A 13,603-nucleotide genomic window follows, 5' to 3' on the forward strand; every position below is an offset into this window, starting at 1 on the left:
GAGCAGATTCTCCTGGAAAGCATGCTAAGGCACATGAAAAACAATGAGGTGGTTGGTGACAGAGGTTGGTTTCACTAAAGGGAAATCCTGCCTGACCAATCTGGTGGTCTTCTATGATGTGGCTACAGAACTGATGAGTAGGGGCAAAGCAGTTGGCATTATCTACCTGGATTTGTGCAAAGTGTTCGACACTGTCCCGCACGACATCCTTGTCTCTAGACTGGAGAGACATAAATTTGAGGGCTGGACCACTTGGTGGATAAAGAATTGGCTGGATGGCCACACGCAAAGAGTTGTGGTCAATGGTTCAGTGTCCAATTGGAGACCGGTATTGAGTTGTGTCCCTCAGGGCTTGGTGTTGGGACTGATCCTGTTCAACATCTTTGTCAGTGACATGGACAATGGGATTGAGTGTGCGCTCAGCAAGTTTGCCGACAACACTAATGTGGCCGAACAACAACATGTGGTTCGGTTGGTATGCTGGAGAGACCTTGACATGCTTGAGACACGGCCAGTGCCAACCTCATGAAGTTCAACAATGCGAAGTGCAAGGTCCTACACCTGGGTCAGGGCAATCCCAGGCACAGATACATGTTGGGCACAGAAGAGATTCAGAGCAGCCTGAGGAGAAGGTCTTGGGGGTGTTGGTTGGTGAGAAACTTAACATGAGCCAGCAGTGTGCACTCACAGCCCAGAAACCCAACCATATCCTGGGCTGCATCAAAGGAAGTGTGACCAGCAGGTTGAAGGAGGTGATCCTGCTCCTCTACTCTGCTCTCATGAGATCACACTTGGAGTATTGTGTACAGTTCTGGTGTCCTCAACATAAAAAGGAAATGGAGCTGTTGGAGCAAGTCCAGAGGAGGACCACGAGGATGATCAGGGGGCTGGAGCACCTCCCGTATGAAGACAGGCTGAGAAAGTTGGGGCTGTTCAGCCTGGAGAATAGAAGGCTGCATGGAGACCTCATAGCAGCCTTCCAGTATCTGAAGGGGGCTTACAAGGACACTGGAGTGATAGGACAAGGGGTAACAGGTTCAAACTTAAACAGGGGAAGTTTAGGTTAGATATCAGGAAGAAGTTCTTTACTGTGAGGGTGGTGAGGCACTGGAACAGGTTGCCCAAGGAAGTTGTGAATGTTCCATCCCTGGCAGTGTTCAAGGCCAGGTTGGATGGAGTCTTGGATGATATGGTTTATTGTGTGGTGTCCTTGCCCATGGTAGGGGGGTTGGAACTAGATAATCTTAAGGTCTTTTCCAACCCTTACTATTCTATGATTCTATGGTGTTAGCTTCCCTTTTCAACAGTTGGATATAGACCCTGTTTTGAATAGTAAAATATTAGCATGAAGGAAGAGTAAATAAATGTGTTGCATATTTATGACTTGTTTCTGGAAGAACACTGTTTACCATAGACAGTAGCTACTCTGCTTGAGTGTTTTAGAACTGCTCTCCTTTCAGCGGACTGATGTATTAAGACAGCCAAAGTAGGTATTATAGCCCTGAAAAACTGCAAAGCTTCCTGTTTCAGTAAATAGATTACTCTTGTCATCTTAGTGGAGCATTGCTAAATGATCTCTGTGGCAACTGCAACGAACCCAGAGGCTGCCTTCTGCAGTTGAAAACTGAAACTCCAGTTTGGGAACATAAATTGTTAATAAGCCTCAATGCTATACAGCCTCCATTTTCTGTTGCAAACTGATTATGTATTTCCATATAATGGAATGATATGCAAGAGACAGGTCCCTCAGGATCCTCGGGGCAGCATCAGTCAGTGTATTATTAGAAGCTATGGGCCTAGCTGTAACATGGAGTAAATCAGCCTTGCACCAGGCAAAACAGGAGGGGTACACCTGCTTAAGACATAGCAGAAGCTTTCAGAACTAATTCATAGTAAACTATTAGAGCCTCAAAAATGGAGAGAAATCCCATCTGGGTGTTCTGGCCAGGAGAGTGGTGATACTTAATTGGTCTATGAATTTCTGTATAGATTTTAAGTTCTTATATGTGCTGACTGTGCAAGGCCTCATTCATATGATAACTTGTGACTGTGGGAGCAACCAGAGAAAATGTGCAGTTAGTGTAAACAGCATCACTTTTCATAAATTGATGGAGGACCTAAAACCTGTCAAAAATGTGATGTGTTTGTGCTACTCAGCATGCAGTTAGAGCTTGGTCTCAGGAATAGTGGCAATGTTCACGCTTTTTTCCTCAGTGATGACTGTAGGCAGCTTGAACCCCATGAAACAGGGAGGGGAAGAACAAGATTCAGAAGTGTGTTACGTTTGTTCTGGTAGTACTTCCAGGGTATACAGGCTCTCTGTCAAGACAGACCAAGGTTGTGAGATTTATAAGGTGTTGCGCAGCAAATGAAACATAGCAGAGATCATCTTAGAAATGTGTTCTCAGCCTCGACACTCTCATGACAAGTAGATATAGATTGGAGGAACATGCTGGTCCAAGAACATAAGAAAGATGTGCTGAATGGGAAATCCAAGGGTGGAGGAGTAAACTTTCTCAGCACTGAAAAACAATAACACTGAAAACAAGAAGGATGATGCAGATGAGTTGTACTAAAAGAGTAAGGTGGAAGGCTGAAGGTTGCAGCTCTCGACAGCCCCAGAAGGACAGAAGCCAAGTTCCCAAAATCTCAGAGCACCCAATGGAGGGGCTTTTGTTATGGAAGTCAGTGCCTTGTCTAATGCATTTGACACCTATCTCAAGAAACTCTGGTGGTATCATCTCCTGTTTGGGAAGCCTCAGAGTCACAAATCCTAAGGGAATGCTCAATAAAAGTACCCTGCATGTACTTTTATTGTACATGAAAAAAGAAACCGACAGCCTTCTTGTGGTGTGCAAGATCCATTCATCCAAGCTTGGAGTGTTTAGGTAGCTCTGGAGTTGAAATCATTGCTGCTACTAGTGGGAAGGTGTCAGTGAGGTGGTTAGTGCTGCCTGGTGCCCAGTAATGGGAAGATGTCTTTTCTGGCAGACATCACTGCTTTTCTGGTAATAGAATTGCAGAACAGTTCAGGTTGGAAAGGACCTTAAGAGCATCTAGTTCCAACCCCCTGCGATGGGCAGGGACATCTCACACTAGACCATATCACCCAAGGCCCTGTCCAACCTGGCCTTGAACACTGCCAGGGATGGAACATTCACAACTTCCTTGGGTAACCTGTTCCAGTGTCTCACCATCCTCACAGTGAATAACTTCCTTATATCTAGCCTGAACTTCCCCTGTTTAAGTTTAAACCCACTACCCCTTATCCTATTGCTACAGTCCCTGATGAAGAGTCCAGGGAGGATGGCCCTCAGCTTTCAGTATCTGCCAAATCTTCCTACATCATGTGGGAACTGACCAGCAAGCATATATAGGCCATGTGCAGCTGTTGCACTGGCTGGAGTTGTATGGTAAAGCCATATGTTATGCTCTTTCCCTTGTTCCATGCCATAAGCATAATCAGGGAATAAAGCTTGGTGCACACAAGAGGATTGCAAAAGCAGATAAAGATTTTCATTTATACCAGCATGTGCTGTGTCAGGCAGAGCAGGCTAGTGCCTGGAGGCTTAACATCCAAGGATTAGTGCTGTTGATTTTGTTCTGCAGGGGAATTCTCTTCTTTGTATGCCCAACATTCTCAAGGTATATTTGGAAAATGGACAGACGAAGGCTTTCAGGTTTGAGACAAGCACTACTGTCAAGGTAACAATGCTTGGTTGTCTGCCTTTGTTCCCACCATCTGAATTCAATCCAGTAGTAAAGGTACATGCAGTGGAATTTGCAACCTCTTGGTTTTATTGGCCAGCTAGTGGAACTGGATTGCCAGCTGATGCTGAGCATACTGGATTTTCCATGCTCTTCCTGCAGAGGAGATGTTGCTTTGATTCATCTCTGTTTTCTTCTCAGCAACCAATTTTCACAAAACTTGCAAGAACTTGGCTATGAGACCATTACACTTTGTGAAGTCTGATTGAAGTTGGGCAAGAGTATATAGGTTGGTGGGGACTGGCAAATTGGCAGCTGTCCACACTAACGTTGCTTTCTTTGGAAAGCACATGACAGAATACAGAGGAAGTTGTTTAATGTAGCAGTGACAATGTGCATCCCTGAGAGGGAGAACAAGTCTCCTGGCTTGGGACCTGAACAGTGGAGTCCGGGTTTGGCTATCATGTGGATATCATGTGAACTCAGCAAGTCCAATTGCGATGGTTATTCCTTAAAGTGCCAGTCTGTGCAGCCTCATTTTTGCGCTGGTGAAAATGTTTCCCTGTGGAGACATGAAAACTGGTTAGCCTCTTGAGAGGGAAAAGCAGTACCATTTACCTAGAATCACTTCTGCCTGGAGGCATTATAGACAGGTTACTGTCATTCTCTTCAAAATACAAGATGCTGCTTTCCAGAGCCACTAACTAGCACTTTCCATAACTTCCATGCTTAGACATAGACTTACAAACCTTAGGATTTTCTAGCCTGATCTTTAGAGTTGATCACTGTTTATGTTGGAGTTAATAAGATTTGCCTGTGTATAGTGACTGGAGGCCATAATTTCTTTAAAGGATATATGATGTCCTGCAGCAGTGCAGTTACTGTAGAAAAAATGCACAATAGACAGGCTTTCTGAAGTCACCAGGCTGAATGTTAAGGGGAAAAGCACGGAGGTTTTATTTATAATGCACTGAAAACTTTTTTCAGAAAGGAGAAATTTATTGTCTAGTTCATCCAAACTTCACAAAACTCTTGTGGTCTCTCATGCAAGTAAGTCTCTGCAAGTCTTGTGACTTTCAGGGCAGAGAAAAAGAAAATAATGAAATAAAGCAGGGAGATAGTAAGGAAAGGGGAGATGAGTTGTGAAGAGAGATTTGAATGCCCACCTGCAAGGGATTAATTTCTAAAAGATGGATTAGCTCTTCATGTTAGGCTCAACTTGCTCACCTCTGATCTGGAGCAAATTTTTCCTTACTGGAATTGAGTGCAAGCCTCACCAGCCTCTTAACAGAAACACTCAAATGGGTAAAATGCTTCCCAGGTTAGGTGCTTTCAAAAGTTCCTGTGCTGTTTAAGAGATCCTTGCTTAAAACTGTCGTGAGTCAAATATTTGTGCTTACCTTAAGAGTCTTGAGTGAATAAAAGGAGTTCTCTTTCAATTCAGTCAAGCCTGATATAATGTTTTCTGTTTGCCAAAAATAAACCTAGTTATTTCCATGAGACTTAGTATTCCAACAGAATTCTCCATACAAAAGGAACACCAATTTCAGTCAAATTAGGTAAGGTTTGTACAATTATGCTCTCAAACTCTTGTTTATTGGTGGGCCACAAGTTCTTTGCAGTTTCTTCAAAAAGTGTCACAAAGTTCTAGCAAGCTGGAATGGTTAACAGCAAACATTTGAATCAAGGGTGACAAAAAGTACTCAACACCAGCAAACTAAAAACTGTAAGGCCAAAGCTTTCGGCATGGCTGGCTCTGAACACCATCCTGCTGACTGCCTGTCTGCCGTGTTCTTTTGTTGCTTAGACATCCAGCTGGGACAGCATAGCAGCTGACTGCCAAGCTTGTGCTTGGTGTCCCAAAGAGGTTGCCATCTCCCATATCTCCATTTCTGATGAACTTGCAGGCTTTCACTAGCCTTGAGACCTCTGTGGTTTGTTTAGGTCAATGTGTTCAGAAACTGTCAGTGAAGAGGGAAAGGCACTATATAAAGGCACTGGTTTCCTGCAAAACAGCACTAAAAATTTCACTGTGTTGTAGCACCAAGCATGTTCTTGGCTGCAGAGAATTTTGTGTCTGGCCACTGCCCTTTCAGTGCTTTTCCACATGGCTGCCAGCAGCAGGCTAGAATCATTCACATTTGTGCGGTGTTCTAGCAGTGTTCAGCAACTCTGTCTAAATTCTGTTTGACCAGCTATGGGCTTTCCCTTCCCAGGACATTGTTCTCACCTTGAAGGAGAAGCTCTCAATCCGGAGCATTGCGCACTTTGCCCTTGCTCTGGAGGAGCAGTACAACGTGGCAAAGATCCACCTGCTGCATGAGGAAGAGCTCATCGAGCAGGTGAGAGAAGAACCCCTTGCATGCCCCTGCAGGCATGCTGGGAGGGGGAAGAGAGGACATCAGCACAAATTAATTTTGGCCAGTGAAGTGCAGAGAAAACTCAGCTCTGCAGGTATCATAAGAGGGTGTGAGCTTGGCCCCATCTCCAGAGGTGCTGTTCTCTCCCTGTTGCATGTGTTATCACAGCTTTAACTAGAGCTCCTGTAGAAATGACACTTTCAGAAATGTCTCACTCCATTCAGAGAGCCCACAGAACAATACTCATGGGCTGGTGTTGCTTGGACTGTGTAGAACAGTCAAGGGGATGAGCATGCTTTGTGCCACTTGCCAGATCAGCCCATATACAGAGGACTATTTCAGACAATCTTAAAATAGCTGCGTGGCCAGCTGTGTACTGCTCCCTAGGTAGTCAGTTAAACCAGCCAAGTGCCACTTCGATTAAATTCTGCATCAGAAGTTTGTGTCCTGCAAACATGAGGTTAGTTCTCTTAGTAACTCTATTGCTCTGCTACTAATTCTCATCTAATCTAATTTGTGAGAATGTGCCTACTTGGGAGTCTTATCTTCATGCTGTTGACTTTGTTGGCTGGTGTTGCACTGTGATGCAGAGAGGTTTGGTAGCTAACACTGTCCAACCACTGAGCATGTGTGCCTGAGAATTTCTGCTTTGTTTCAGATGGTAAGCCTGTATGGGATTTTCCCAGAATAAAATATGCTAATGTGTAACCCAGGGGTCATTGTATTGATATTAGGATGATGATCCAAGTGTCTATTTAGGGCTGCTGTTATCTTAGACTGAACTTAAAAGCAGAGAAGCTTTGCCGTTTCTCTGTCAATATCATATGGCCTTGCAGCATCTGTCCTGGTTATACTGCAAGTATGTGAGATCAATGGATATTTAATGAAGCTTTGCTGTCAAAGAACTTCCAAGCTACCACAGGAAAAAGCAAAAACCAGGACAAGAATCTAAGATAAAATTACAAACATTAGCAATGTCTCCATGTATTTGCTGAGGATAAATGGCTAATATGCAGTCATCCCACTTGACAGTAGCTTTAAGTTATTTCTGAGTTCATACAAGGCAGAGGCTTAGTATGCATTTATGAAGGGAAGAACTACAGCAGTCCTTGTGGCCATGATGCTGTTTGTCTGTTGCAGGTGGTCCAAAAAAGAGAATCTCACGACTACCGGTGCCTCTTCAGAGTTTGCTTTGTCCCAAAGGATCCCTTAGACCTCCTGCAGGAAGACCCAATTGCCTTTGAATATCTCTACCTGCAGGTAAAATAGAGGCATTTCATGCTTCAGGATTTCTTCTCATCCAATTCTCATTTCTGCTTTAAACCAAAGCATACTTCAGGCCAGTTCATTTACATGAATGTGAAATGCAGAGCACTTAGGAAGAGAGCATTTGGATTCAGTTTGTCTTAAATTCTTAAATCAACTTATATGCTTGTCTTTTTAACAGAATGAGATTGAAATTAGCTGGGTGGCTCCCTTTATGACTCACAATAGTTATATCAGAGGCCTTAATCTGACTTCTTGAGCTCACATCATTATGCTAACTCAGCTCTATTTGTTCCAGAGCTGCAGCGATGTGCTTCAGGAAAGATTTGCTGTGGAAATGAAATGCAGTGTGGCATTACGGCTGGCTGCTCTGCACATACAGGAGAGGATCTATGCTTGTGCTCAGCCACAGAAAGTATCCTTGAAATACATTGAGTAAGTTCCTAAATTTCTGTGCTATGTTGTGGCTACGTCTGGCAGAACAAGGAGCCAACTAAAAGTGGTGTCAGCTCTATGTTTGCCCAGTGTTTAGCTCTGGATAGAAGATTGTCTCTGACCCAAAGAGACTGCAGTCTTTTAGTTGTGCCAGTGATTTTAGGTCAGGGTGGCTTCAGGGCCTGTCTTCAACCTGCTGAGCTGTTTGAATAATATGTACAGTATAATATCTGGACATGTGCCTAAGCAGGGGGAGGTTCTGATCTGTAGCTAGAGCAGGGACATAAAATTGTGAATCTCTCATATAGTTACAGTTACCCAGGCTGCCCCTGCCAGTGTACTAAGATTTGCATGCAGTAGTTGAGAGAGAGGATAATAATCAACTCTGCACAGCCAGTACACCCTTTCATCCACCATAACTATTTCAGAAATATCTAATTTCAGCGTGATAGGTGCTGTGAAGTAATGGGGTCTAGAAAAAAAAAATACCAAAAAATGCTTTCACAAGCAGTGAGTGTGCTGTCCTGCATGTCAGCACTGTTAGACCACACTTGCCCTGAAGAACAACCCTGCTTTAAGAATTTGTGACGAGCCAATCATTAAATAACAGACATTTGTGTCGTAACTGCACCATTGAGCCTCCACCAGCCTGGGCAAGTGCTGCTGATGCCTGCATACAGCCAGACATACCCAAGAATGTGCAGTTAGTGAAGAGTGAGACGTGACTACAGACAACTGCAGCATTCTTAGTTCCTGGATATTTAGTCCTTGGGCTGAATAATGATCCACATTTTTGGGTGAAGGGAACTGGAGATGTTACGTAATGATCTTGTAACCAAAGTAAAGTGAAAGAACCTTCATCCTTTGGGAGGCAAGAACAGATTGCGACCATTATGCTGACAAAGCCTGTAGATTGTCTCCTGTATAACCATGTAAAAATGGGCATTCTGCATGAAAGTGCATGTTCCTCCAACCCATCTCCTGTCTCAGTAGCAGATGCACATACAAGTGAATTTGAGTGAGGCAGTCATGTTTCAGGAGCTACACCCAGACATGTTACAGCACCGTGATCTAGTTGGAAGATGTCTGTGCTCGTTGCAGGGGCGATGGACTGGATGGCCTTTGCAGGTCCCTTCTAGCACAATCTATTCTATGATTCTATGCTTCTATGACTGGCATGGTGCCTTTGCCCTTCTCTGCATCTGGCCAGCTGTTGTTCTGCACATCGTTGTGTTGCTGGGGGACAGCACAGCTGGGACCCCCTTTGCTCCCTTCCCATTTTTCTGGCAGGAGGGACTGGGGAATTGAAAATTTCATCTCACCAACTCTGCTTCGAAACATGAGAGGGAAGGATATCAAAAAAGCCATCAGCTACCACATGAAGCAGAACCAGATGCTACTGGACCCTCGGCAAAAGGTACTGTGTCCCCCCTGGGTTCAAGGTGTCTCCCAGGATGGAGACAGCATCTCTTACGGTCAAAGAAGCAATGTCTTTTCTCTATGGGTCTCCCCACTGTGGGATCACTTGGGGCTTTTCTTCTATCTTTTCCTCTTATAACTGCCTCTGCTGTGCACACACTCTAATTTCCCTACAGAGTGTGTTCTGTTGTGGGGTTGCCACATGGCAAATGTGATAATGCGGGGTGGTCCTGTACAGATCAATTGCCTATCCAGACCAAGCTAGATGTTTTGCTCAAATACTAAGCACTGCATGAAAAGAACATCTTCTAGCCCATAGGCTGCCTGGAAAACCTCATTTGTCTGTCATGTTTCTAAACAGTATTTCTTCTCTTGCAAAACGAAGCATATGCTCACAGCAGTCCAAGTGCGCCTGAGCTACCTGCAAATACTGGGAGACCTGAAGATGTACAATGGGAAGATCTTTAATGCCACCCTGATGGTACGCGTGTGTATATTTATGCAACTGGGCTTTGGCATACTGTCTTATTGCCTTGCTTTGTGCATCTGTTATTGTACTTGGACAATAACTGCAAAAATTTCACCATTTCACCACTGCATAAGATCATGTCTTACACAGCATGTTTACAAAGCAAACGCTAAGGAAGAAATATTTCAATATTTTTCTTAATTGACTGTTGACGTGAGACTAGCAACCTCTTACTGAGTCTCCTTCCCTGTCTTTGCTTTGATCCTTGTAGAAAATATAACATTAACTCTGGTGATGCTGTTTCAGCCAGTTCCAGTCACACTACTTTTCCCTATCCTGGAACTTCATGATAAGTATTGGTAAGGGACGCTGCTAGGATAACTCAGCATAATTCCATTAAAGTGAATAACACAGCAGCCTACACAATAATTCTGCTATTTTTTCAAATTGAAAGCTGTGACTCTTGCTCTTCAGATGACCTCTGTCTGTATTTTGTATGTTGTAAAGTACTTAAGAGATCTGGGGATATTTCAAAAACTCTTGAAGACATATTGGCCATGCTTAAACCTTACTGTAAAAAAGAACACTGCTCTTTTCACAACCCCCCAAGAGTTTCTTGGGGGAGGGGGTTTTGCGGGTCCTCACCTGAATCTGTACTGAACTATAGGCTGCAAGCTGTTTTGTACAGTGAGCTGAGCAGTGTAGTCTGCATCAGAGGAAGACCTTACTGGTGGGTTACAGTAATGCCTAGGTTTACAGTTGTGTGCAAATTGAAATAGTTTTGCCAAATTATTTGGGTGTTAATTTATTTGTAGGTGTCTGATCCTAACAGAAAGTGTTAGGAAGAACTTTGTAAAGTTCTTCCAAAACCAAAATGCCTTCCTGAAGTTTCTAGCCAACTCCAATAGGTCTCACTCCGTCTGTCTGGCACAGCCTGCCAGGTGATACTTCTGATAGCAGTCTGCTGCTGATTTGACCTCTTTGGATCTGCTAGATGGCTGGTGCTTCTCTGGGGCCATCTGCCTTTGGGGTACAGGGAAACTGATGGTCCCCAAGGCAGAGAACAGAACAGCTGGGAGCAGGTGACCTGACAGCCTGTAAGTAACAAGGGGCTCCCTTTGCAGCTGGTTACAGCACAGTTGTAAAGACAGTCCAGTGTTAAGATACTACACAAGATGAGGTGGCTGAGGAGTCCCTGCCCAGCACAGGCAATTTGGTTCGTGCTCAGATTTTGGTTACAGATTTAACCTCTCCCCCTTACAGCTACAGGACAGAGAATCATACATTGCCTTGCTGGTGGGTGCCAAGTATGGGGTGAGCCAGATTATCAATAATAAGCTCAACATCATAACAAGTCTGGCAGAGTTTGCAAACATCAGCAGGGTGGAGCTTACAGAGGAGTCTGAAAAAGTGAGCACGGTCAAAATCTATCTGCAGGATCTGAAGGTAAGTTCATGATGACTAGCATGTGGCTGTGTCAGGGCTAGAGAACAAGTGGGGAGTCATTCACACCATGTATTCTTTTCAAAATCTGACATTTAGCTGATGGTATCATCAGTAAAAAAGGCTTAGAGCAGACTCAGAAGGGAAAGCTCATAGGAGGAATACAAAATGGCTGAAGAAAAGTGATTCTTCCTGCTGTCCTCCATCAGTGAGACACATCAAAGAAACAAAACGCGAGAAAATCAATTTATCTTATTTCTCTGTGCCTCATGCAGAAACAGTGCTCTGCAATGATGGTGGTATGGAGGAGGGGGAACGTCTTTTCAATGTGCAGCATGTTCCTGCAGATGGTGATACAAGCAATATTTATATATTCTAACTTCTTTTACTGTTTTCTTCCCTCCACCTCCCCCTAAAAACAAACAAGCAGCTGCTGACTCTGCTTCTGGAATCAAACAGTGCAAAAGATCTTGTCTGCCTCATCATTGGCTATTACAGACTGTTTGTGGATGCAAATGTCTCCATATTTACCTGGGGGGAGAAAAAGCAGCAACTGCACCGTGTCTCAGCTGAAGAAGGTTTTAAAAAACAGCCTTTTTTTTTTTTTGTTTTTGGGGTTTGTTTTTTTTGTTTTTTGTTGTTGTTGGGGTTTTTTTGTTTGTTTTGTTTTGTTTTGGGTTTGTTTTTCTTTTTGGTCAAAGGATGGCGAGAAAGTGGGTGGATCCTCCAGCACTGGAAGTGTTATTTGCTCCTGGGAATAGTATCATGCTAGAATAGTAGCCCAGTGGCATCTGCAAGTTGTTAAGACTGTCAGCCATGATGCGGACAGTGCTAGGTTTCCATCGACCCCAGAATGTCAGGCAGGGGGAGAGCAGCAATAGCTGGGAGCTTTTCTCAAGAAGTGAAGGCTGAGTGCCTGTCACTAGAACGGCAAACCTGTCACTGAGCACTTGTGCTCTTCTGCCAGCCTCCTGAACAACTCCCATCTGCTCGCACCCCTTGGCCAGGAGAGAGAGGATCCATTTGCCATGCTGTCCTGTCCCTTGCAGCCTCATAAGGGTTACAGACTGAGGCTTTAGGCAACGAGTTAGCTGGCTGCTGTTCTGCAGCTCCCTCTGGTACTGCTTTGTAGTAAAACCAGGGAAAGCAGGCAGGAGGGACCAAGCCTCCACTGACAGGTTATGTATGGCCCTGCAGGTCTGATTGCACCTTCATCTTGTTTGCTGGTGAGCAAGTGAGGGCAGAACTCTCTGGGCTTTAAGACTCTGCTCTGCAGACAAGTTCATAATCCCTGTCTGGCAGTTCCTCCTTGCCATTGCAAGGGACAGGCTGATAGATGTGTTTAAATCCCAGGATACGAATCTCGAACCTGCAGTGACTCTGACGACTCCTGGGAGCAGGATTCCTCTTCAGACCATTGCTTGGACACTCCTACAGCATACAGCAGTGCCCATCCTGAGTGCAACGAGGAGGAGCTGGGAGAGCTCCACAGTCTGGAGAAGGACAACACAAAGCCCCAGTCTGGAGGGAGTGACCAATATGATAGGTGTGACAATGCAACAGACAGCGCATCTGAGGCTTCAGATTCAGCCAACACTCAGAGCCGAGGATTTAAGACAAGTGGCTCCAGTGACTCTATGGATGCACTGGAAGAAGATGAGTTGGAAATGTGCTCTTCCTTCAGGCCGGAATTCTTCCAGTTCTACACACCAACAGTTCAGGAGATGAGCCACTCAGACAAGACCTTCTTCCCCATTCATGCTGCAGGAGGCTCCAGCAGGGCAGAAATTGGAGACTACTTCTGCTTCTTGCAAGTACCACATGCAGAGGAGCTTAGGTGTGAAGACAGTCCCTCTGAGCAGAGAGAGGAGGACATTGGTGCATCTGTGGTGGAAACCGGATTGTCTGAGAAAAACACCATGGGCTATTACAACTTGTGCTACAGCATATCCCGTGCAGGCAGTGTGGAGAGGAGCAACATCAGTCACAGCCCTCAAAGAAGTCCTTGGAAAGATGGGTTTGCCCAGGAAGGGGCACCATGTGGAGCAGAGCTGACTGCAGAGGTGAGCGACGCCATTTTGGAGCCACCCCCAGGCTTTGGTGACACCAGCTCTGAAGAGGAGTTCTATGATGCTGCGGACAGGCTTAGCCCTCTGGCTGCCTTGGCAGGTAAACCCTCACCCATATGCTGCAGGTCACCTTTCTTCCACCCCATGGGCTAGGGTGTTGCCTGTTTCCCATGTCAGCCTTCCTAGAGAGATCACCTTTCAGCTCTTCACAGATTTTCCAAGATTTTTAAAAGACCTTTGAACAACCATTCTTTATAAGCCATTCTTCAGCAGAAACACAGTGGATGTGCACATAGGGGTCAGAGCTGCAACTCTGCAGGGAAATCTGTCATTGCATCCAAGCATTAGATCCCAGAAAAAGTCCGTTTTCAAATGAGCTTGGCATTCTGGAAAGTTCCCAGGTTTCTGCAGGAATTCCAGAATACTGATGTATG

The 13,603-nt window shown here is 44.8% G+C and overlaps 1 protein-coding gene across 1 annotated transcript in view; it reads left to right on the top strand.

Annotated features, from left to right (window-relative positions):
- The window catches only part of FRMPD1 (FERM and PDZ domain containing 1), a 39,075-nt gene that overhangs the window by 20,304 nt on the left and 5,168 nt on the right, over positions 1 to 13,603 (top strand). Inside the window, exons 7-15 of the mRNA XM_030511647.1 lie at positions 3,610 to 3,705; positions 5,925 to 6,050; positions 7,209 to 7,328; positions 7,633 to 7,769; positions 9,060 to 9,186; positions 9,550 to 9,669; positions 10,921 to 11,103; positions 11,531 to 11,678; positions 12,454 to 13,269. Coding sequence (XP_030367507.1) covers positions 3,610 to 3,705; positions 5,925 to 6,050; positions 7,209 to 7,328; positions 7,633 to 7,769; positions 9,060 to 9,186; positions 9,550 to 9,669; positions 10,921 to 11,103; positions 11,531 to 11,678; positions 12,454 to 13,269 — 1,873 coding nt within the window. The remainder of the gene's footprint in view (positions 1 to 3,609; positions 3,706 to 5,924; positions 6,051 to 7,208; positions 7,329 to 7,632; positions 7,770 to 9,059; positions 9,187 to 9,549; positions 9,670 to 10,920; positions 11,104 to 11,530; positions 11,679 to 12,453; positions 13,270 to 13,603) is intronic.

Source organism: Strigops habroptila, chromosome Z, assembly GCF_004027225.2.
Source record: "Strigops habroptila isolate Jane chromosome Z, bStrHab1.2.pri, whole genome shotgun sequence".
Taxonomy (NCBI): domain Eukaryota; kingdom Metazoa; phylum Chordata; class Aves; order Psittaciformes; family Psittacidae; genus Strigops; species Strigops habroptila.